Source organism: Callorhinus ursinus, unplaced genomic scaffold, assembly GCF_003265705.2.
Source record: "Callorhinus ursinus isolate GAN/ISIS: 27379988/994484 unplaced genomic scaffold, GSC_fseal_2.0 scaffold14, whole genome shotgun sequence".
NCBI lineage: Eukaryota > Metazoa > Chordata > Mammalia > Carnivora > Otariidae > Callorhinus > Callorhinus ursinus.
This window is the reverse complement of record NW_027397076.1, coordinates 5,664,604-5,686,973: the sequence shown is the minus strand read 5'-3', so window position 1 is coordinate 5,686,973 and position 22,370 is coordinate 5,664,604. Positions and strand designations below refer to the sequence as shown.

The window sequence follows — 22,370 nt, the reverse complement described above, 5'->3', positions numbered from 1 at the left end:
CAATCCAGAGTTCACTTCCTCTGCAATCCCAAGCATACTGAAAGTCTGTTAGTACATACTGGCAGGGGATCTCTGTCTAGCGAGGAAATTCCTCTTCAGACCTGCAGTTTGCTTACCAGCTGCCAACCCAAGTTGCCTCCGTCGGCGGCTGTCCGGGTCCTGTGTCCGCGACACTGAATGGCCGTGATCCCGCTGTTTTGCTCAGATGACAAATGTGTGGGACATTGACTGTGGAACCTGCTCGCCTAAAAGCAACGCTAGGTCGGCAGTGCCGAGAACGGAACACAGGACCGCCGTCCTTGGATTTGGCTTATCGAATTCCCACAGGACGACATTCAAGGGCAGGCACACCAGGATAGCCCTCCCCTCTGAGTCAGACTCTCTCAGGACCACCATGGACCCCCCCATGGCCCTTACATACACTACGGATGGAGAGCTGCTGTTAGAGTGATAGGCTCACCGTCCTGCCGGCCACTTAAGAAGCAACCCTCTGTGATAGGATACATTATAATGATAAAGCACAGGGCTGTTGACTGAGGGCCTACTCTGTGCGTGGCCCCATGCCAGGTGCTTTCTGTGTGGGCGCTCACTGAATCCTTAGAACAACTCTGAGACGTAGCCACGATTGTCCCCGTTTTATAGATGGGAAAACCGAGACCTGAAGGAATCAAGTGATTTGGAAACAGGAGTAGTTGAACATTCTGGTGAGTCTAGGAAGGGAACCAATGAAGCCAGTTGGTCCAAGGAGGGAGAGACCAGAAGGAGAAGCTGGGGCTTCACAGGCCCCTGCCCTGGAAGCACGTTGCCCTCTGGGAGGCCCCTCTGGGAGGGGTCAGCACGTTGGCTGGGAGACCGTTCGAGCCATTCGAAGCTGTGCCTTCCTTCGAAACTTCCTCCTTGCTCCCCCCGGCCAGCAGTGACTTCCGAGGGCCCCAAAGCGTCCGTCGGCAGGTGCACCTTACACGTGCCCGCTGATTTCTGATTTCCCAGGAAACCCAGCCTCCCAAGCAGGGTGGGGGCCCACGTCCCTTCACCATTGTCCCTGTTCCTGGCTACCATTCATGGGAAGCCGGTCCAGCTTTGGCAGCAGCCCCATCCCTATTCCTGCGCCCCTCCCACACCCTGCCCGGGCCTCCGGAAGCCCAAACAGCTGGTCTAAACCGGAAATGCAGCCCCTGCAGCCACACCTGGCCTGGCTGAAAGGGAGCCCTAGCAGCACGGGCCCCACACCAGGCCTTCCCAGGGCAGCCCTTGGCTCCAGCACCCTCTGGCACGATTTCCCTCGTCCTGCTTCCTGGCCTCACCAGATGGGTGGAAAGTGCCAGTCGCAAAGGCTGTCGCAGCTCTCCGGAATGTTTCCAGCCAGCGCCCAGAGTCCTGGTGTAGCTGCAGGGTCTGTGCCAGAAACCTCTGTGGGAAGACGAGGTGAGGCTGCAGGTTTAGGCACCAGGAAGCCCCTGCAGCTGCATCAGCCATTCTGTGGCCTTTAAAGTCCCTGCCACCCCCACGTCATTCATTCGACACGACTTTGAGTGTCCGGTATGGGCCAGGCGCTTGGGGATACGGGAGTAAACAAAAAAGTGAAAAAGCTACCTGGCCTCCCAGAGCTTGCCTTCTGGAAGGGAGAGCCACACCGAATAAGTACCCTGGGATAAGAGCATCAGAAGGAGGTGGGTGAGCACTAACCGGGAAAGGGGATGGGAGAGCTGAGAGTTCCAGTGGTTTCTCTTAACAACTCTTGCTGATTAGGAACTTTCCTAATTGCTCTCTGGGACACCTGCAGTCCGGCGGCTTCCACATGGGCTTTCTCCCCCACCTCACCTGCTTCCGGGTTCCGTTAACTGAGCTGGAGCCGCTGGGGCAAGGGGGGTGCTGCCTCGAACAGCCTGCCCCAAGAAGGGCACCTCACCTCTTTATGAGCCCTAGTGTCCCCAGATGCCTGGCTGAGGGCACCAGCTGGTGGCCAGTAGCAAACCCAGCCCAAACAAGCATGGTTTGGCCCATGTATTAAGAAAATTTTTTTAATTGTAGCTAACATTTAAGAATGCCAAGATTTCACATAAAATCTGGTTTTCTGGCTCCTCTTGAGAAATGAAAACATCTTGAAAGACCAGGTTCCCATTCCCTCCTGGCAACAGGAGCCAGATATAAGAGGCATCACTTTACTTTTAGCGGCCCAGGGACTTCTGGCTGGCTCTGGAGGGCATTTTGAGTTTGTGACCCTAATCCGGGTCACACATTTAAACCCTGCATACAAAAGAAGTAATTTAACCATTAGCCTGAAACCTCTGCTTGCTTGTTTCCGCCCACCAAGCCCTGGAGGTTAAAATCCCCTCAGAGCCCTTAGCTCCCTGTGGCCTTGTCAACTGAGCATGGCTGGGGTTCTGCTTCCAGAGGCGAGTGCTGGGCCCTCGGGCACCCAGTGTCTCCTGCACCTCTACCTTATCTGCCAGAGCTCAAAACCCTTCCCATCTGTGCACCTCTTCCTTCTGCTTTGGAAAGGTAGGAAAAGCTCTTACAGACCTTGAGTCCTCGTAATCAAAAAAACCCTTGCTTCCTCAGTGACAAGGACAAATCCTAAGCAACCAATTTCCTGGCACCGTTAAACCCTTTAGGTTTTGTGACAGATTCAGACCAGATTGTTTCTTTAGAGGTTCAGTATTTCTCTCCTTTCTTTTCTAAACATAAAAGCGTTTAAGCATTGTATGATTCCTAGTGGATCCCTAAGGATGCATCCAAACATGTCTGAGAACTATGGCCTTCTAGACCTTTGACCTCTGGCCCAGCTGAATGAATGGAAAGCCCCTTAACCTTAAATCTGAGGACTAGGAAAATGAATTTTGCCCAGGATCACGCTCAGGCATTGCTTGGGTCCCGTACGTGCTTTAATTTATAGCTGGTGGCATTGGAACCTGCAGGGCAATGGTCCCCGCCCCCCGCCCCCCGGGCAGCTTTAGAATGCCCTGGGAGCTGGCTGCACTCAGAGCAATTACATCAGATGGGGGGGGCGGGACTCAGAGGTGTTTAGAGCCCCTCCTGTGATCCCAGTGAGCTGTCAGGGGAGAGGCCCTCAGCTCCAGCGTCTCTACCCTCGAGATGGTAACTCCAGTGGGGGGGGTGTGGACCCTGGGAGGCCATACAGTGCAGAGTCCCAGAGCACAGCCCAGTTCCTAGCTCCCTGATCTTGAGCAAGTGACTTATTCTCCCTGTGCCTCAGTTTCCTCCATCCGTAAGTTGGGACTAGGAGGATACCTATCTGCTAGAGCGTGAGGATTAACAGTGCGTGGTCCATAGTAAACACTCCACAGATGGTCGCTAGGATCAGTGTGCGCCCCCTCGTCCACTGTGGATGCCGATCCTTCAGTGATCCCTGCAGACGAGCCCTTTTTGTGAGCAAATGTTCGGGAATTTCTCTGCCAGAAAGAAATGTGGTAGAATCACAGGGAATCAGATCATCGGGTTTCTCTCTCCTCCAGTTCTCAACTTGGCAGGGTGATGGCAGGTGCAGCTGAGTTGTCGGGAAGGGTCCTGTATTAGGATTTTCAAGTGGAGAAACTGAGCCCGGGCCCAAGCTAACAGTTGTTAATGGCGGACTGCACCAGACCCCACTCAGTTGAGGCCTCCAAATTTACCTTTTTCTCCGGGTTTCCGTTTCTCTGCGTCTTCCCCACCAGGGCAGCAAAATGGAACAGCTGCTCCTTCCCGTTGGGTTCTTATGTCTGAAAGAAATTGTAAACACCACGGAAGATGTTTTAATTTAAAGGAAACCAGTTTTTCTTCCTTTTAAAGATGAAACATCGTGAAGTTTTAAAGACTTTTCCAAACAGTCCCTCAATTTGGTACTTAAACTAATTATAGATGCCTTTTTTAACCATCCATATTAAAAATAGACATCTAAATGAGAATGCAGGACACAGCCCAGAGCCGCTAGCCATGTTCACGGCTTCTTAGAATCAGCCCTCCTCTGACCTAATTTATACTTTTGGGAGATCAAAGGAAGAAGGGAGTCCGGGCTGAGAGCGGAGGTGGGTCCAGGAGCCTCTTGGCAGCAGACGAGGAACCTGGGTTCTGTGTCCTGAGTTTGAGGGTAGCTGTGAGTTGGTGAGTTCCTCATAATAGAACCCTGTGGTTCTCAAAGTGTGGTCCCTCGACCAGCAGCATCAGCAGCACCTGTGTTATGGGCTGAATGGTGTCCCCCACCCCACCCCAAATTCACATGTTGAAGTAAATCAGAATGTAACCATGTTTGAGGCAAGGGCCTTGAAAAAGGTGATTATTATTAAAATGAGGCCATTAGTGTGGGTTCCAATCCAATAGAACTGGTGTCCTCACAAGACGAGGAAGGGACACCAGAGGCAAATGCGCACAGAGGGCACCCACATGAGCAGGCAGGGAGAAGGCAGATGTCTGCAAGCCAAAAAGGGAGACCTCAGAGGAACTCAACCCTGCCTCCCCGAACTGTGAGAAAATTAATTTCTTAATTAATTAATTTCTTAATTAAGCCATCCAGTCTGGGGTATTTTGTGGCAGCCCGAGCAAACTAACATGCCTGGGAACTTGCTAGAAATGCAGTCTCAGGCCCTGTCCCTGATCTACTGAATCAGAAACTGGAGGTGCGACCCAGCAAACTGTGTTTTATTTAACAGCCCTCCGGGTGACTCCCATGCATGCTAAAGGTTGGGAACCACTAACATGAAGTATTCTCAATACCCGGTGGTAGCCCCCCAAAAGATGTCACGTGATTGGAAGTACAGCTAGTCTGCCAAAATATAAACCTCTTTTACCAGGCTCTAGAGAAGTTCCAGTGTGTTCTTTAAATGGGATGGCGTGCGTTAGTGTCCTATAAATTCTGAAGCCGGTGATAGGCATGAGGTGCTCCTGGACCCACCTCTGCTCTCAACCCGGACTCCCTTCATCTTCCTTTAATCTCCCAAAAGTCTAGATTAGGTCAGAGGAGGGCTGATTCTAAGGTGTGGAGTGGTAATACTAGCATTCTGTCAGTAGAAGAAAGCGGCCCTCCGAATACTCCAGCATGAGCCAACTGAATCCAAGAATCTTCCTCCTCCAGTGAAATCTGAGTCCTTTAAAGTCTTGTACATTTTCCACTCCAAGTGATTGGAGTGACTCAGAACAAAAGCCAGGAGATTTAATCACATTTCCGTTTTGTCCCTGCTTCTAGGAAGCCCACAACTAAATGAGATTCTTAATCATGGCCCTCATAGTTAGCATATTTGCTTTTTCCTCTTTCAATGTTGTCCTTTGTTGTGTTCTCTTCAAATACCTTTGAGAAAGAAAAAAAGAAGTGGAGAGAGAAAGGGAGTGAAAGAGGAAAGAGACTGATCTCCTAGCTCAGACAATTATCAGATCCCCTGATAAAGACAGATGTTCTCTTTCAGTGACAAAGGACCAAACTGTTCTTCATCAGTGAGTCCTCGTCAGTCCCTTGTCTTCCTGATGTCCCATAGCTCCAGGCCCCTTGGAGAGTTCCCTGATACTCAGGGAACCTGTTAGTTGCCCCCTGCTTGGAGGCATGTATGGAAGTGACATGACCAGATTTGCATTTTTTAAGGTTAGAAGTCACCATCTACCGGATCACAATTTCTCACACGCTGTTGGTCCTAATAACAAGCATGGAGAGATCTGGAACTGGCTGGGGGCTGCCATCAGAAATCTCTCCTGCATCATCTTGGCCATGATGGGGCAGAGGGAGAGGGAGAAAGAGAGAAGCGGACTCCGCACTGAGCACAGGGCCCAGGGACGCAAGGCTGGATCTCACCACCCTGAGGTCATGACCTGAGCTGAAATCAAGAGTCAGATGCTTAACTGACTGAGCCACCCAGGGGCCCCTAAAATTATTGTAAGGTAAAAAACAAACAATTTTGTGAAAAAATTGAACACTAGAGGGCCAGGTGAATTTCTTCCCCTGCAAGGGAGACTGGATATGACTCACATTTGAGAATGTGCTTAGTCTCTTGACCTGTGCCCCAAAACCCTCCCGAGGGGAACTGGCCATACCTCGTTGCAGCAGGTGCGCCATTTGTCACCTAAACTGTCATGGAGGAGAAGGAAATGGAGAGAGAAAGAAACCTCAATACCACATTTCAAAGCCCCATTGAGTTAATTTTGTCTCTGCAACTGGACGTAAAATGACACCTTGGTATCGTTTCCATTTCTCATGGCTTTGTGGTCTGAATGCGATATTAACTGACATGCTACCTCCCTGGAGATTCAGCGGCCCAGAGAATTGTCTCCAACTGAAAAGAGCTAGGGGGAAAAAAAACTGGGGGAGATCCCTTGGTTTCTCTGCTCATTTAATGATTTATTGCCTTCAAAATAGTCTAAAGAGATTTGAACAGGCAAAACTGATGGGTCTTTTCTCCTTCCTAGTCCTTCCATTTCCTTTTGGATAGTTTGTTGTTGTTGCTGTTATTTGAACGGTATGAATGCTCCTCTTAAGGTGATGAATACTATCTGCTAAGAAGTTAGGAAATGGGAAACAAACCGAGGGTTGCTAGAGGGGAGGTGGTTGTGGGGGATGGGGTAACCGGATGATGGGCATTAAGGAGGGCACATGATGTGATGAGCACTGGGTGTTATATGCAACTGACAAATCACTAAATTCTACCTCTGAAACTAATAATACACTCACTATATGTTAACTAAATTGAACTTAAATAAAAAATTTTTTTTAAAGTCAGGAAATGTAAGTCAGAACTTTTCATATTCAAAATATTAATTGACTTCCATGACTTAGAACTGCCTGCAACAAAATTATAGGGCTGGTGAAAATTGTCTTTGGGATTCCTGGCCCTCTCTTTTGGGTTTCTTTTTTTTCTTTCATGGGAAAAAAAAAAAAAGCCTACATATTAACTGCCTGCCTTGTACCATACCTTGTCTAAATTCTGCACTAGATTTGATCTTATTTTCTAAATGCTGAACCCATACCTGATTTGATTTAATTGACATCCCTGCAGAGGAGGTGGTAGTGTCCCCATTTTGCAACCTAGAGAACAGAGGCTTGGAAGGTTAATGGTCTTGCCCAACGGAGATCAAGCCCAGATCGTCTGTTTTCAAATCTCATCCTCTCTCGTACTAGTGCTCTAAGGCCCTTTCCTTATTTTGCTATGGAAAACCATCCTCTTGCATAATGTTATCTTCTCTTACACATTTAAACTCTATATCAGTTTGCTCAAAGTTACTGACTGAAGCTTTGGCTCTTGTATTCATTTCCTAGGGCTACTGGGTAGACCCTTCTTGCCTCTTGCTGGCTTTTGGATGGTGCTGACAATCTTTGGCATCTTGTAGCTGGTAGATGCATCACTCCAACCTCTACCTCTGTCATCACATGGCCTTCTCTCTGATTGTCTTGGAGTCTCTGTTTTCTCTCCTAATTAGGACACCAATCTTTGGATTAGAGCCCACCCTAATATATGACCTCAACTAATTGCATCTGTAAAATACCTATTTCCAAGCAAGGTCCCATTCTGAGGTTCCAGGTGGACATGAATTTGGGGGGGTCAGTATTCATCCTAGTACAACCTTTATTAAAGAATGTTCTGGCATCCATGAACATTTGGGAAGTTTCATTTGCTACATAGGGACCTTCCTGCTTTCATATCACATTTCCCTAAAGAGATTATTAACTGATTCATTCATCACATCAAATATTTATTGAGCATCTGCTATGTGACTGGCACTTTTTTAAGCACTGAAGACACAGCCCTGGGAAGTCAAAGTCCACACTACATGGCACTTCTGTTGGACAGGGAGAACCTTATGCCATTGTGGTATGAAAGGCAGCCTTTCAGGAGAACAAAGTATAGGAACTACAAAGTTTCATACCTGGCCCCAGACCTTGCTCATCATTGCTTCCACAACATTCGACTAGTCAGCAACTCCCAGCGGGGTGGAGTCAAGGAGCTGGAGAAGGAGAGACTCTGCTTATTGATGGGAAGAGTGACAGTGTAGCATCGCAAAGGGGAACGTCTATCAGGAGAGCACTAATGATCCCTCTGCTCTTTCTGGTGGTTTGTGAGGCTAAAAGTAGTGAGAGAATCTCCTTACTCTTCACACATGGAATTCTCATTAGAATTAGCACGGTCTTGGTTTGCTCTGTTCCCTTGAGTGTGGAAATTTCCAGTGGTGATAGCATCTAATTCAGAGAATTACCAGGAAGATTAGAGATGATATATTAAAATAACCTGTGAAGGAGCCTTAGGGTAGCTCCCCCTACTATCTGTTGTTGACTCATGCTGTCTGATGATCACCACTGTCCTGGCGACCATGAGAGGAGGCAGATACAGAGCTCCTAATGCAGGATGTAATGATTTCCTCTGGTGGCCACCAGATCGTCCCTCAGGTCTCCAGTAAACTCAGCAAATTTCCTAATTTAGTCCCATCCCAGTTTCCCTGTGAATGTTTTAGGATGAACTGTAGAGATTGTGCTTCATTGGAAACTCAGAGCCAGCCTCTTGGGTCATACCCAGGTTCATGGTTTTACTGACTTGGCTGTCCAGGTGGTTGGGGGTGGGTAGGGTGGGGTGTGCACTAATCCCTCTGCCTTCTCAGGACCCAGGCCACCCATAGTCTGGCCTGGAGTAGGGCAGTGGTTCTGGGGCTCGGAGTCTCTGTGAAGCAAGTGGCCACCAGTCTTGAGAAAACCAAGCATGAACTAGATGATGGGGGGGCAGGGGGTAAAGGATGCTTAATGCAGTGGGTGTCCAGAGGAGAGAATGATTCTTCCACTTGTGTGGCAAGGGAATACATTGGAACTTGAAGGACTGTCAGGTTTATACCAGCAAAAATGGAAAGGGGGGAATCCCAAATGAGAATGGTTGGGCGCAAAGGGAAAAACATAGGACTTCTGGGGAAGATGGCAGAGTAGGAGGATCTCAGGCTCACCTTGTCCCACAGATAAACCTAGATGACACCCACAGTCAGTGAAAATGACCCAAAGACTGGCAGAACAGACTCCCCACAGCTAAAGGTAGAAAAGAGGCCACATCAAAAATGGTGGGAAGGGCAGAGATATGGTCAGGAACCAAACTGATCTGGGACACTGTCCATGGGAGGGAAGGACCCTGCCAACACAGAAAAGGGAGAGGAGCAGACCCCACACAGGCTCCCCAGGCACAGGGGACCTGCATTGGGAAGACAAACCCCAATAACATTTGACTTTAAAAACCAGAGGGACTTAGCTCCATGAGTTCTTACAATTATTGGGGCTTAACACTTAGAACTTTAAAAATTAGCAGGCTCAGCTCTGGGAGAGCCAGAGGGTGATAGGAAACTGAGCCCCCCCACCAACCCCCTTAAAGAGACATACAACAAACAACCTTGCTGAGATACAGCATAGAACCAGCAGCTTAAAAAAATGCCTGGGGTATACAGGAAGGCAGTAAATATACAAATATGTTTAGTAATCTCAGGGTGTGTGCTGGAGAGGCAGGGATCTTTAGGAGACTTCAAAAACAAAAGAGCTGGCAGGCACTATTTCCCTCCCTGCCCCCTGGCTTAGATGCATGGACACCTGCAGGAACCAGCGTAGCATGAACACACTCGACGTAGCTTGCTAACAGTACCCCAGCCCCACGTTCTCCTGCTGGCCTGTCCCATCCAAACCAGCATCAGCAGGAGTCCATCCACAGTGGTGCCACAAGCCTAGCAGTGTGCAAGCAGCCCCGACAAGAACCAGCATCGCTCCAAAGTGCCTCCTTCCCTGTGAGGAGGAGATGATAACCACACGTGCCAGTCTGACTGCAGCCCTAGCAATGGGCGGGGGCGGGGGGGCGGGGGGCAACATTAGTCTGCAGGCTTTGCTCACCAACGAACGCTTCTCAAGGGACAACACAAGGAGAGTCCCTGCAGTTTGGTGCTACCGGAACTCTGGCAAATGCCTGGTCTGACCCAACTCAAGCCCAAGGCAGCCCCAGACTGGCCCACTAACACCACAGGGACCAAACCCTGCCCACAACAGATCAAGAGAGCCATTGCCAATGAATGCACTGGAGGCAAAAGCAGCTCAGCCACAATAGTAAGGCATGTGCAGTACACACAGGAGACCACCCACCCCCGCCCAAAGTGCGAGGTTCTGGTGAACAGGGAGCATTGCACTGCAGGGCACTACAGGACCTATTCTTCATAAGGCCACTACTCTCGAGAGCCGATTTTCCTAATCCATAGAAACAGCCACAGAGAGTTGGACAAAATGAGGAGACAGAGCAGTGTGTCCCACATGAAAGAACAGGACAAAAATCACAGCAAGAGAGCTAAACAAAATGGAGATCAGCCATATGGGGCTGGTAGAGAATTTAAAGTAATGGTCATAAAGAAACTCACTGGACTTGAGGAAAGAGTGGAGGATCTCAGACTCTCAACAAAGAGAAAATGAAGAATACAATGACTAAGATTAAAAATACACTAGAGGGAATAAATGTAGACTAGAGGAAGCAGAAGAACGGATCAGCAAGCTGGAGGACAGAGTAAAGGAAAGCAGTCAAGCTGAACAGGAGAAAGAGAAAAGAAGAATAGAAAGTGAGAATGGGTTAAGGGAACTCAGTGATACAATCCAGCATAACATTTGCATTATAGGAATCCCAGAAGAGGGAAAAAAGGGGTCAGAAAATTTATCTGAATAAGAGCTGAAAACTTCCCTAATCTGGGGAAGGAAACAGATATCCAGATTCAAGAGGCACAGAGATCCATCTCAACAAAATCAACCCAAGGAGGTCCACACCAAGACACATAGTAATTAAAATGGCAAAAAGTAGTGATAAAGAGAGAATGTTCAAAGCAGCAAGAGAAATAAAAGCAGTTACAGAGAAGGAAAACCCCATAAGGCTGATTTTTTTTTTCAGCAGAAACTTTGCAGGCCAGAAGGGAGTCGCATGATATATTCAACATGCTGAAAGAAAAAACTACATCCAAGAACACTCTACCCAGCAAGGTTATCATGAGAATAGAGGGAGAGGTAAAGAGTTTCCCAAACAAAAGTTAAATTCATCACCACTAAACCAGCCTTACAAGAAATGTTAAAGGGGATTGTTTGAACCAAAACCAGAAAAAGACACACACACAAAAAAGAGAACTACAGGCCAATATCTCTGATGAACATAGATGCAAAAATCCTCAACAAAATACTAGCAAACCAAATCCAACAATACATTAAAAAAATAATTCACCACAATCAAATGGGATTTACTCCCAGGATGCAAGGGTGATTCAATATTTGCAAATCAATCAACATAATGCATCACATCAACTTAATACAAAGGATAAGAACCATATATGATCATTTCCATAGATGGAGAAAAAGCATTTGACAAAGTACAACATCCATTCATGATAAAAACCCCAACAAAGTAGGTTTAGAAGGAACATATCTCAACATACTAAAGGCCGTATATGACAAACCCACAGCTAACATACTCAATGGTGAAAAACTCAAGAGTTTTTCCCCTAAGACAAGGATGTCCACTCTCACCACTTTGATTCAACATAGTACTGGAAGTGTCAGCCACAGCAATCAGACAAGAGAAGGAAATAAAGGCATCCACATTAGTAAAGAAGTAGTAAACCTGTCACTATTTGCAGATGACATGATACTATATATAGAAAACCCTTAAGACTCCACCAAAAAACTACTGGAACTGATAGACAAATTCAGTAAAGTTTTAGGATATAAAATCAATATACAGAAATCTCTTGCATTTCTATACACTAATAATGAAGCAGCAGAAAGAGAAATTAAGACAACAATCCTATTTACTACTGCACCAAAAAGAATAAAATACCTAGGAATAAACCTAACCAAAGAAGTGAAAGACCTGTACTCTGAAAACTATAAAACACTGATGAAAGAAATTAAAGATGACAAACAACTGGAAAGATATTTCATGCTTGTGGATTAGGAGAACAGATATTGTTAATGTCCGTACTACCCAAAGCAATCTACAGATCCCATATAATCCCTATCAAAATACCAACAGACTTTTTCACAGAACTAGAACAAACAATCCTAAAGCGTGTATAGAACCACAAAAAACCCTGAGTAGCCAAAGCAATCTTGAAAAAGAACAAAACTGGAGGCATCAGAATCCCAGATTTCAAGATATACTACAAAGCTGTAGTAATCAAAGCTGGCACAAAAATAGACTCATAGAGAGCCCATGATTATATGCTCAATTAGTCTATGACAAAGGAGGCCAGAATATGCAATGGGAAGGACAGTCTCTTCAACAAATGATGTTGGGAAAACTGGACAGCTACATGCAAAAGAATGAAACTGGACCACTTTCTCCCACCATACACAAAAATAAACTGAACATGGATGAAAGACCTAAATGTGAGACCTGAAACCATAACAATCCTAGAAGAGAGCACAGGCAGTAATTTCTCTGACATCAGCTGTAGCAACTTTTTTTCTAGATATGTCTCCTCAGGCAAGGGAAAACAAAACAAAAATACACTTTTGGGACTACAGCAATAAAGAAGAAGAAAAAGAAAAGAAAAAGAAAAAGCTCTGACACAGATGTAGTGAAAAGAAGGGCCACATGCACCCCAATGTTCATAGCAGCAATGTCCACAATAGCCGAACTGTGGAAAGAGCCGAGATGCCCTTCAACAGATGAATGGATAAAGAAGATGTGGTCCATACATACAATGGACTATTACTCAGCCATCAGAAAGGATGAGTACCCAACTTTTTTTTTTACATCAGTATGGATGGGACTGGAGGAGATTATGCTAAGTGAAATAAGTCAAGCAGAGAAAGTCAATTTTTATATGGTTTCACTTATTTGTGGAACATAAGGAATGGCAGGGAGGACATTAGGAGAAGGAAGGAAAAATGAAGGGGGGGAATCGGAGGGAGAGATGAACCATGAGAGACTATGGACTCTGAGACACAAACCGAGGGTTCTAGAGGGGAGGGGGTGGGGGGATGGGTTAGCCTGGTGATGGGTATTAAGGAGGGCACGTACTGCATGGAGCACTGGAGGTTGTACGAAAACAATGAATCATGGATCACTACGTCAAAAACTAATGATGTATTGTGGGGTGACTAACATAACATAATAAAATAAAATTAAAAAAAGAAAAAGCTTTGTAAGCAAAGGAAACAACAAAACTAAAAGACAACCTACTGAATGGGAGAAGATATTTGCAAATGATACATCCAATAAGGGGTTAATATCCAAAATACATGAAGAATTTCTATAAAACACCACCACAAAAAACAAATAATCCACTTAAAAATGGACAGGAGACATGAACAGACATTTCTCCAAAGAAGACAAACAGATGGCCAACAGACATTTGAAAAGACGCTCAACATCATTCACCATCTGGGAAATGCAAATCAAAACCACAGTGACGTATCACCTCACACCTGTCAATCGCTAAAATCACAAGAAACAAGTGTTGGCGAGGATGTAGAGAAAAAGGAACCCTCGTGCACTGTTGGTGGGAATGCAAAGTGGTGCAGCCACTGTGGAAAACAGTATGGAAGTTACTCAAAATATTAAAAACAGAGTTACCATATGATCTGGTAATTGCACTACTGGGTATTTACCCAAAGAATATGAAAACACTAGTTCAAAAAGATACATGCACCCCTATGTTTATTGCAGCATTATTTACAATAGCCAAGATATGGAAACAGCCTAAGTGTCTAAAGATAGATGAATGGATAAAGAAGATGTGTTTGATACACACACACACACACACACACACACACACACACACACACACACTGGAATTTTTCAAGGATAAAATCTTGCCATTTGCAACAACACGGCTGGATCTACCAGGTATTATGCTAAGTGAAAGAAGTCAGAAAAAGAAAATACCATATGATTTCACCCATATGTGGGATTTAAGAAGCAAAACAAGAAAGAGGCGAACATACTCTTAAATATAGAGCGCTGGTGGTTACCGGGGGGAGGGGGGGCCGGGGTGTGGGGAGCGAAATAGGTGAAGGGGATCAAGGATATGCTTATGATGAGCACTGAGTAAAGTACAGAATTACTGAATCAATATATTATGTATCTGAAACAGTATATTGTATATCCTGCACCAGATGAGGCACGAGGTACATTGTATATACCACGGTATATATACTGTAATATACCACTGTGTGTCGATTATATTGGGATTTAAAAAAATTTTTTTAAATTAAAAAACAAAGGGAAAAGGGAATCGTTGATATTTCTCTGGAGCTCCCTTTAGTTCTGAACAGGGGCGGAGTAGGAATGGGACTGGAAAGGTAGGTTGGTGCGGGACCATGGAGGACATCAAAGACAAGTGCATGGATGAGGTCTGTGTCCTCGGGGCAGGAAGGCAACCAGGACACCATGTCCTCTGCAGCCCCAGACCGGCTATTCCATAGCCGTGGTGCGCCAGTTTCTCTATAGCTTTAACCATAATTAATATCAATGTCCTTGATACTTAAAGGAAGAACCACATTGCACATTCAGGAGGGTAGATGGAGGCATGGCCTTAAGCAACAACAGTAGGGTTGTCAGCACACCGGGGTGGTGAGGTGTTCTGTTTCCTACTCCACGTGGACTCCAAGGACCGGCTCCCCATATATGGCCTGTGAGGAGAAACTTTTGTTCCTAGAATTCAGAGGAGCACACACAGCCTGTCCCTTTGGGCCTTTGGAGGCCTCCAGCTCTCTCTGGTCTGATGCCTCCTTGACTGTGAGCCCTTTAGGAAATTGTTCTGTCTCCCAAGGGTGCTGAGCCGAGCGCTGTACACTGTGAGGTCTGGACACGTGTTTGAATGGGTACATCAATGGATGAATATGGCAGAGAAGAAAAGCTTGAGGGTAGTAAATGCCAATACCCATATATTTGGGTTCGAAACGATAGAATCCAGACTCACACCGCTTTATGCACCAAAGCAAATGTACCGACTGATGTCACAAAAAGTCCAGGAGTTGAGGGGTCTGGTCTCAGCAATGTATGGACCCAGGGATTGAGGTGACGGCACGGGGAGTACGTCCCTCTGTCTTCTCATCTCTTTGTACCCTCCCTTCCCAGTCTAGCTCTCCCTGCATGGTGGCCTTCCTCCCTGTCGCCAAGCTCCAGGCTGCCATTCTCACAGCACAGCTGCTTGAGAGGGAAAAGGAACTAACTGGGAATGGAGGAAAGTGGGTTCCCAGAGGCAGCAAGGCACTGGCACCAGAAGACGCAAAGGCAGCAGATGTTCACAGTGATAGGCTTGTAGAGAAACTGGATCCCCTTGCTTTAAAGTAGATCAATCAAATGCCAGAGTCCCCATGCTTCAATCAAGAAGATGGGCGTACTGGACCTCAGGGTAGCGTGCAAAGTGGGTGGCCTCCGTTGCCAGGAGGACCCGAGTTTGAGTGCGGAGTCAGTTGCTCACTGTGTGATCTCAAGCTGGTGACTTAACCTCTCTGAGCCTCAGTTCCCTCTTTCTTAACAGCTAGACGGTCAGCTCCATAAGGGCAGTTGCCTCCTTGTATGTTTTATGGCCGCATCCCCAGTGCCTGGCAGCAGGCTTCCTGGCAACGGGGGCGGGTCCTTGATACTGTTAAATCAACCCCGTTTCTACGTGGTTGTACAGGGAGAAGAAAAACAGCCAACGCAAAGCCCACTAGTAAAATGCCAGGCAGGTAGAGGGTGATGCGTAAGCTAGAGTTGATCATTACTATTACTCCACAAAGGAAACATGGTGGAACAAAGAACCCAATGAGTCGAGGCAGCTGGGGTGGAGAATTAGGAAGGAGGACCGGCCATTTCGGTCGTGGGCCGGCTGTGCCCACGGCGGGGGGGGGGACGCGCTGGCCGTCGTGGTTGTGGACGCGGCCCAGGGGCCCATCTCCCGCGCCCGTACTGAATTCGTGTTCCTCTTGTGTCCCCTCTGCAGCTGGAGCTCTCGAACACCGCCGTCCTGCACCAGATGAGGCGCGACCAGGTCACGGACACCTGTCGCGCCAACAGCGCCCTGAGCCGCAAGCGGCGGGTGCTGACCCCCAGCGACCTGAAGCACCTGGTGGTGGACGAGGACCACGAGCTCATCTACTGCTACGTGCCCAAGGTGGCGTGCACCAACTGGAAGCGGCTCATGATGGTGCTCACCGGGCGGGGCAAGTACAGCGACCCCATGGAGATCCCGGCCAGCGAGGCGCACGTGGCGGCCAACCTCAAGACGCTGAACCAGTACAGCATCCCAGAAATCAACCACCGCTTGAAAAGCTACATGAAGTTCCTGTTTGTGCGCGAGCCCTTCGAGCGCCTGGTGTCCGCCTACCGCAACAAGTTCACGCAGAAGTACAACACGTCCTTCCACAAGCGCTACGGCACCAAGATCATCCGGCGGCAGCGCAAGAACGCCACGCAGGAGGCGTTGCGCAGGGGTGACGACGTGCGCTTCGAGGAGTTCGTGGCCTATCTCATCGACCCGCACACGCAGCGCGAGGAGCCCTTCAACGAGCACTGGCAGACCGTGCACTCGCTCTGCCATCCGTGCCACATCCACTACGACCTCGTGGGCAAGTACGAGACGCTGGAGGAGGACTCCAACTACGTCCTGCGGCTGGCGGGCGTGGGCAGCTACCTGAGGTTCCCCACCTATGCCAAGTCTACGAGAACTACTGACGAGATGACCACAGAGTTCTTCCAGAACATCAGCTCGGAGCACCAAACGCAGCTATACGAAGTCTACAAACTCGATTTTTTAATGTTCAATTACTCAGTGCCAAGCTACCTGAAGTTGGAGTAAAGGGGGCATGGGGAGAGGGGAGAGAATCGTGCTTTTTAATTTAAGATGTTTATTTGTCAAAAGAAATTATATGGATATTGGGTTATTTTGTAAAGTAATATTTCTTTGGGGAATGATGCTGCGAGCAGCATGGTTGAGAATTATTTAAAATCCTTAGTAGGGAAGGACGGCTGTCTTTGCAGGGGAATAGGTTGGGTGTGTCCTTGTGCCTAGACGTGAATACCTGCAACACTGCCTCAGAGGTTTCCTTGTGCTCTGGTGAATTCCACAAATTGTGCATCCCAGAAATTCTAATTAATATTATTTATCGTTATTTAAACATGGTCTCTGTGTAGATTTCTTTCTGTGGCAGCAAGATCCTAATGTCTTTGCAGAAGAAATGTGTGTTTTTGTTCTGTGCTTGCTACAAGCTCATTCTGGGGCATGAATGTTCTCCTCACTAACCGCTCACAGAGTTAACTGTGTGATAACCCTTGCGATGTCTGTTGATACCACCCTTCTTGGAAATCGGTGAGAAATAAATAGAAAAAGGCACCTTTGCAAGGGACTGATTCCAAACAGATTCCAAGCAACCCAAGAGTCCCTTGCGCTAAGAAAAAAAAAAAATGTGATTTTTTTTTTTAACCCAAGGAGAAGAGCTGAGTATAGCTTTTTTTTTTTTTTTTTTTTTTTTCCTTTTCCACCAGATTAGCAGTCTGATAGAATAGGCTTTTCTACGGAAATTTTTAACTGGCAGTGCCAGTTGTGATAGTGAAGTGGCTGTTACTTTATAGTCAGCAAGTATTTATTGAGCAACTGCTATGTGCTGGGCCTAATTGTAGGCCCTGCGGGTAGAGCATGGAACAAAACCAATGGTCTCGGCCCTCAAGAAGCTTTATGTGGACACAGTTTCCAGCTTGACAATTAGCAAACCCCTCATATTCATGGACTTTACATGAGGTTTGGACCATTTTGAACAACCCCGGAAGGTCCATGACCCCTACAGATTTGCGTTTTTCTCTGGCCCAAATTTGAAAACCACACACTTAGAACAGGCCACTTGGTGAGTAATCCAGGCTCATCGCCCAACACAAGAGAAGACAAAAGTGTTTCCCATCATGTGTCCACTCCAGTGGATTGGTAGTGTCCACCTTTAAGCCCCAGAACAGATTCGCCAGGCACAGCATGGAGGGGAGCTGTCACCGATTAGTGATGTCTGCCTTGGCGGGGGAGGGAAGAGGATCATTCGCCAAGTGCCTCTTCCTGCCCCGTCAGCCCCGGCACCCACGCCGCCGCATGGAAGTGTTCTCTCCTCTTTGCCATGTGCAAGAGTGAGAAGCTATGGCAGACCTCGTACATTTGGGATCTGGAGTGGTCTGGCATTTCTCCCCTGGTGAAGGTCAGAGGTGGACCCCCCGTACACATACGCACGCACATACCCCTCCCAAGTCCTCCAGAGGCCGAGACCATCCGCACCTTGGCAAGCACCATGCATGAGCAGCAAGGACAGCCTTCTGCGACTGTAATCCGTGACCCCTTTCCTCCGGAAGGTCGGAAACATTCTACTTCCTGTTCCTTGCTAATTGCCATCTGCACATGCTTCTCATTTTCCAGCCATTTCGATGCCTCGGTTGAAGTTTGGCCACATCCCTCTTACAACTAGTGAATGATTTGGTAGCAAATCCTGTATATAATAACTATAGTTCTAATAATAGGGGGTGGGGTGGGATGGGGTGTGGGTAAGCTTTGCTTTTTGTTTTGTTTTTGATGCAGTATATAGCAAAGGGGTGAGAATATTCTCAACAAACAAATGAATAATTTATTCACAGAAACTATTAGAATTGTATTGGAAAGCTCACAGCCAGTTCAGCAGCAGCTGCTGAATCTCACTGAGGACATGATTTTATTGAATGTGAGTGAGGTGTGCACCGGGGAGGGGGCGGCCAAGGCTTTTTATAAAATGTTGTGTCCCTTCGTCCAAGCTCTCTCCCCTTTGTGAGGGGCACAGCGACTGTGCCCTCCTTGGACAGAGATGTATGCCGTGTGTTTTACTGAATAGAGCGACAGACCTCAGCTGTCCCTGGAATTGGGAGTCTGGGCCCTGTTTCCAGGCAGGGGACACTGTCCTCCAAAATAGGGCTTCTGCTAATGAAACATTGTCCAGCATTTCCTGATATGTGCTCCACAGAACAAAAAGGTTCTAGGAGATGTGAAGTTGGTGTGATGCAAAAAAAAAAAAAAAAAAAAAGAAAGAAAGAAAAGAGAAAGAAAAAAAAGCATTTTGAGGTCAGATATCTTTGGGAAACAAAGTCAATTTCCTTTCTACAGGACTTTTCAGAGCCTTGGATGTAAGCTGTGCATTATGAACCCCCAAAAGCATCATTGAGTTGGTAGCATTTCCTGAACTTATGTGACCAGGATACTCTATTTTGCAGATCTCACAGAAATGTTCCACAGAATATACTTTGGTTAGGTTGATTTAGCATATCTGAGGTCATCAAAGATAAAACGACTTCCCTGACCCTTCTCCAAAACAAAACAAAACAATAAAACAGTACCAATCCATCTCTATCTGGTTTATAGCAAGAGGTACTTTATCAAATCAATTAAACTTTTACTTAAGTGCAATGGTTTTAATCCTGGATACTACCCTGGGCAATGATTCCATCCCTCCCAAAGGGAGCAGAGGATGGTCTTGAGTGGTGGGGACAGAGGAAGGGAAGGGGACATAAGGCCACAGAATAGTCCCCTTACTCCTCAAGCCTTAGGTTGCTCAAAGCACGCAGAGGGAGCTCAACCCTTCAGGAGTGCTTCTTCAGTTCCAGAGTTTGGAATTGTTCACCGTGTGCTTTTGTTTTTCCAATGGAAATTCCCATAGATTTCACAAACTCTGTGTTCCCGCCACCATCTTTGTTGGATCGGGTGAGCTCACTCGGGCCGTGTTCAGAGTACCGCCTTTCATCCATCTTCTCTCAAGCGAGAAAGACTGTCCTTCAGGGGACAAGACATCAGTGTAGTTCTGCAATGAGGGACTTTGTCCTTGTGTTTGTTTTGTGTTCACATTTTATTTTCTAATGGCATAAAAATTAAAAAAAAAAAAACTGAATCAACTGTTCTGCAGAATGTAGAAAGTATTCTGTGTCCTTGGTATAAAAGAATCCATGGGTAAAAATGTGCCTGGGAAGCAAAAGCTTGTGTTTTTGTTTTTGTTTGTTTTTAAGAAAACTGTTTGAAAACGCTTTTCATTGCATGCTTCGCTGGAGAAAAGTACAGGCAGGTGTCCCACCTCCAAGCCACTTTTCAAAGGTGCTGCTGTGTTTTCAAAACCAGGTACAGTTAGGGTAGTATTTACAAGGACATTCCTGCTTAACCTATCCCTTTGGTTGGAAAATTCTAGAATATTAGCCACAGGGTTTGAATTCCTGCAGCTTCTCTGGACCACCCTCCCCATCCTCCTCTCCACCTCCCCAGCTGGTCTGGGAAGAAAGGCAGTCTGTTGACCTCTGGTGTCTCAGAGGGGACCTTCCTTCCTCCCTGTCCACCAGGTGAGCTCCACCCTCCTGATAGCATCCTGGTGTGGAGGCACAAGGGGCTAATTCCTGCTGGTAGAAAGTTCCCAGGGGAAGAAAAAAAAAAAAAAAGTCACTGGCGCACTTAGCTGGTGGGGTCTGGCCCACTGCTGAGGTAGTGATTACTCAGGTAGAACAGGTAGAAGTCCCTGTCCGAAACTGGCAAGAAGCCAAGGGACTCTGTCCCCGGTGGGTGATGTCAGAGCATGTCCCTCACAGACTGCCCCTCCCCCATGCACACCAACACACACAAAATGAGCTGCCCCCTTCTGTGCAATCCGTGTGACCAGAATCCCTTCCCGGCCCCCTCCTATGTCAGCAGGACTGACCTCATGGCTCCCCCAATTTCCGAAAACCAGCATTTATTTCTTCCAGCCTTTTCTCATCAGCTGACCGGACCCTATGAACAGGCAACAGGACCTACGATAACCAGCTTGCCCCTTGGCTGTTCACAGGCGAATTTCGGTTTGCTACTCTGTTGGGTACAGAAGGGGCTGCCCGTACTGTTTTCCTATGAGCATGCTCAGTATGATATATGCGCATATAACTTAACATCTTTGTGGAGTGTGATTTTTTTTTTCTTACCTATTTGTATGCAGTAGAGGGCTTGTTTTAGAAAACTCTCCGTCTCCTACTGTACCGTTCAAGAAAGCTGAATTCCACATTGCCAACAAAAGCGTGAAATGTTCATGAACCTTCCTCCAGGAAAAGCCATTCAAGCCTGATTATTTTTCTAAGTAACTTCAATTAAATTGAAGAAAAAAAAAGAAGCTTCTCTCTGTGTATGGTTTGTTCATGGCTCATTGACAAAAGGCTGTACGGGTTGGGTGGGCTGTGTGCCTTAGCGTGTGGGGGGCCCTGCTCCTGTGCACCAAAGGATGGAGAGGGAGAAACAGAGATGTGAACCCCACTGGCAGCCTTGGCCATGGTAAAGGCCACCACTGATCTGAACCCTTCCTGTTTTGATCTGATCTGAACGCAGCTTTCTGCGTTCCTGTTTTGCCTACAAATTCTGTTGGGTGATACTTTAGGAGGCCCACCATGATCATGTAGTCCCACCATGCATGGGAAAAATAAGGAGACAGTCTCTGGAAGGTTAAATGGTTTTGGTGACAGAGCCGGTATTCCAGCATGGGTTGATGTGCCTTCAGAACCCCACACTCTGGCCACTAAACGACATGCCTCTAAGCAGCTGTCCACCATCCAGAAGTTGCAGACCGGCCCTGTGAGCCCCAATTTTCCATTCCAGACCCATTCCTTTTCAGATGCCCCATTGCTGCTCCCTTGATGGACATTTTTTAGCTTTAGTGCTAGAAATGATTTACTTATTTCTATTGTCCCAAGGGAAACATACTCCAAGTTGTTTATTCTATTCTAATTTCTTTAAATGCGTTATCTAAACATTTCACATGAGAGGATTAGATTTAAAAACGTATCCCATTTTCAGCCATGCCAGGTAGGGTTTGTAACTGTCTGCCCACCAGTGGCCAGCTCCCACCCATTCCTGGTGTCACTACTGTCCTTGCTGTGGTCCCTTCTGCTTGGGGAATGTCCAGACTATGGAGCTCAATTGTCTTCAATTAATGGAAAATGTACTTCTTTTTAATGTAGTAAGTGGACATCACTTGGTCAGGGCTTGTCCCTGTCTCGTCCAGGACAGTGGAAAATGTCATCGGGAAGCAAGAGTGAATGAGAACATCCCCAGTGTTCGTTTATTCTCAGAGTAAGACGGAGATGCCCTCTTGTCAGTGGCCAGCTAGAGGGTCAGTATTTCTGATGGCCCCACCGGTGCCCTCCAGCTGACACTACAGAAGCTACAGAAACTTCTGGCTCCTAGAGGGCCAGGGTGAGCTCATTATTGATCCACCTCCAAGTGAACAACAGTAGCACCAGGCAGAATCCTTAGTATCCAGTGCCAAAGTGTCCTTTCCTGGGAAGAGCTCTCCTTTCTCAAGTTGTGTCTTTCCTTGAGACATAACTGGTAATCACATAACTTTTATGATAGTAAACATTGATTAAGAAAATAAGAAAGATACTGGCAATTCCATGGCAGCCCCCAAAGCCTTTTCAAACATT

The 22,370-nt window shown here is 46.9% G+C and overlaps 1 protein-coding gene and 1 long non-coding RNA gene across 11 annotated transcripts in view; one reads left to right on the top strand and one right to left on the bottom strand.

The window, feature by feature from the left end:
• The window catches only part of CHST11 (carbohydrate sulfotransferase 11), a 263,190-nt gene extending 242,792 nt beyond the window's left edge, over positions 1–20,398 (top strand). For all 9 annotated transcript variants that reach the window (XM_073900372.1, XM_025881416.2, XM_025881415.2 and 6 more), the window contains one exon: positions 15,892–20,398. In XM_073900372.1, coding sequence (XP_073756473.1) covers positions 15,892–16,746 — 855 coding nt within the window. In that variant the 3' untranslated portion in view covers positions 16,747–20,398. The remainder of the gene's footprint in view (positions 1–15,891) is intronic.
• The window catches only part of LOC141374078 (uncharacterized), a 41,682-nt gene continuing 20,387 nt past the window's right edge, over positions 1,076–22,370 (bottom strand). Inside the window, exons 3-4 of one of the 2 annotated variants that reach the window (XR_012380638.1) lie at positions 3,633–3,719; positions 1,076–3,528 (exon numbers count right to left, since the gene is read on the bottom strand). This is a non-coding gene — a long non-coding RNA (uncharacterized lncRNA). Of the gene's footprint in view, positions 3,720–22,370 lie in introns of both variants that reach the window. The other variant, XR_012380637.1, reaches the window with a different exon arrangement.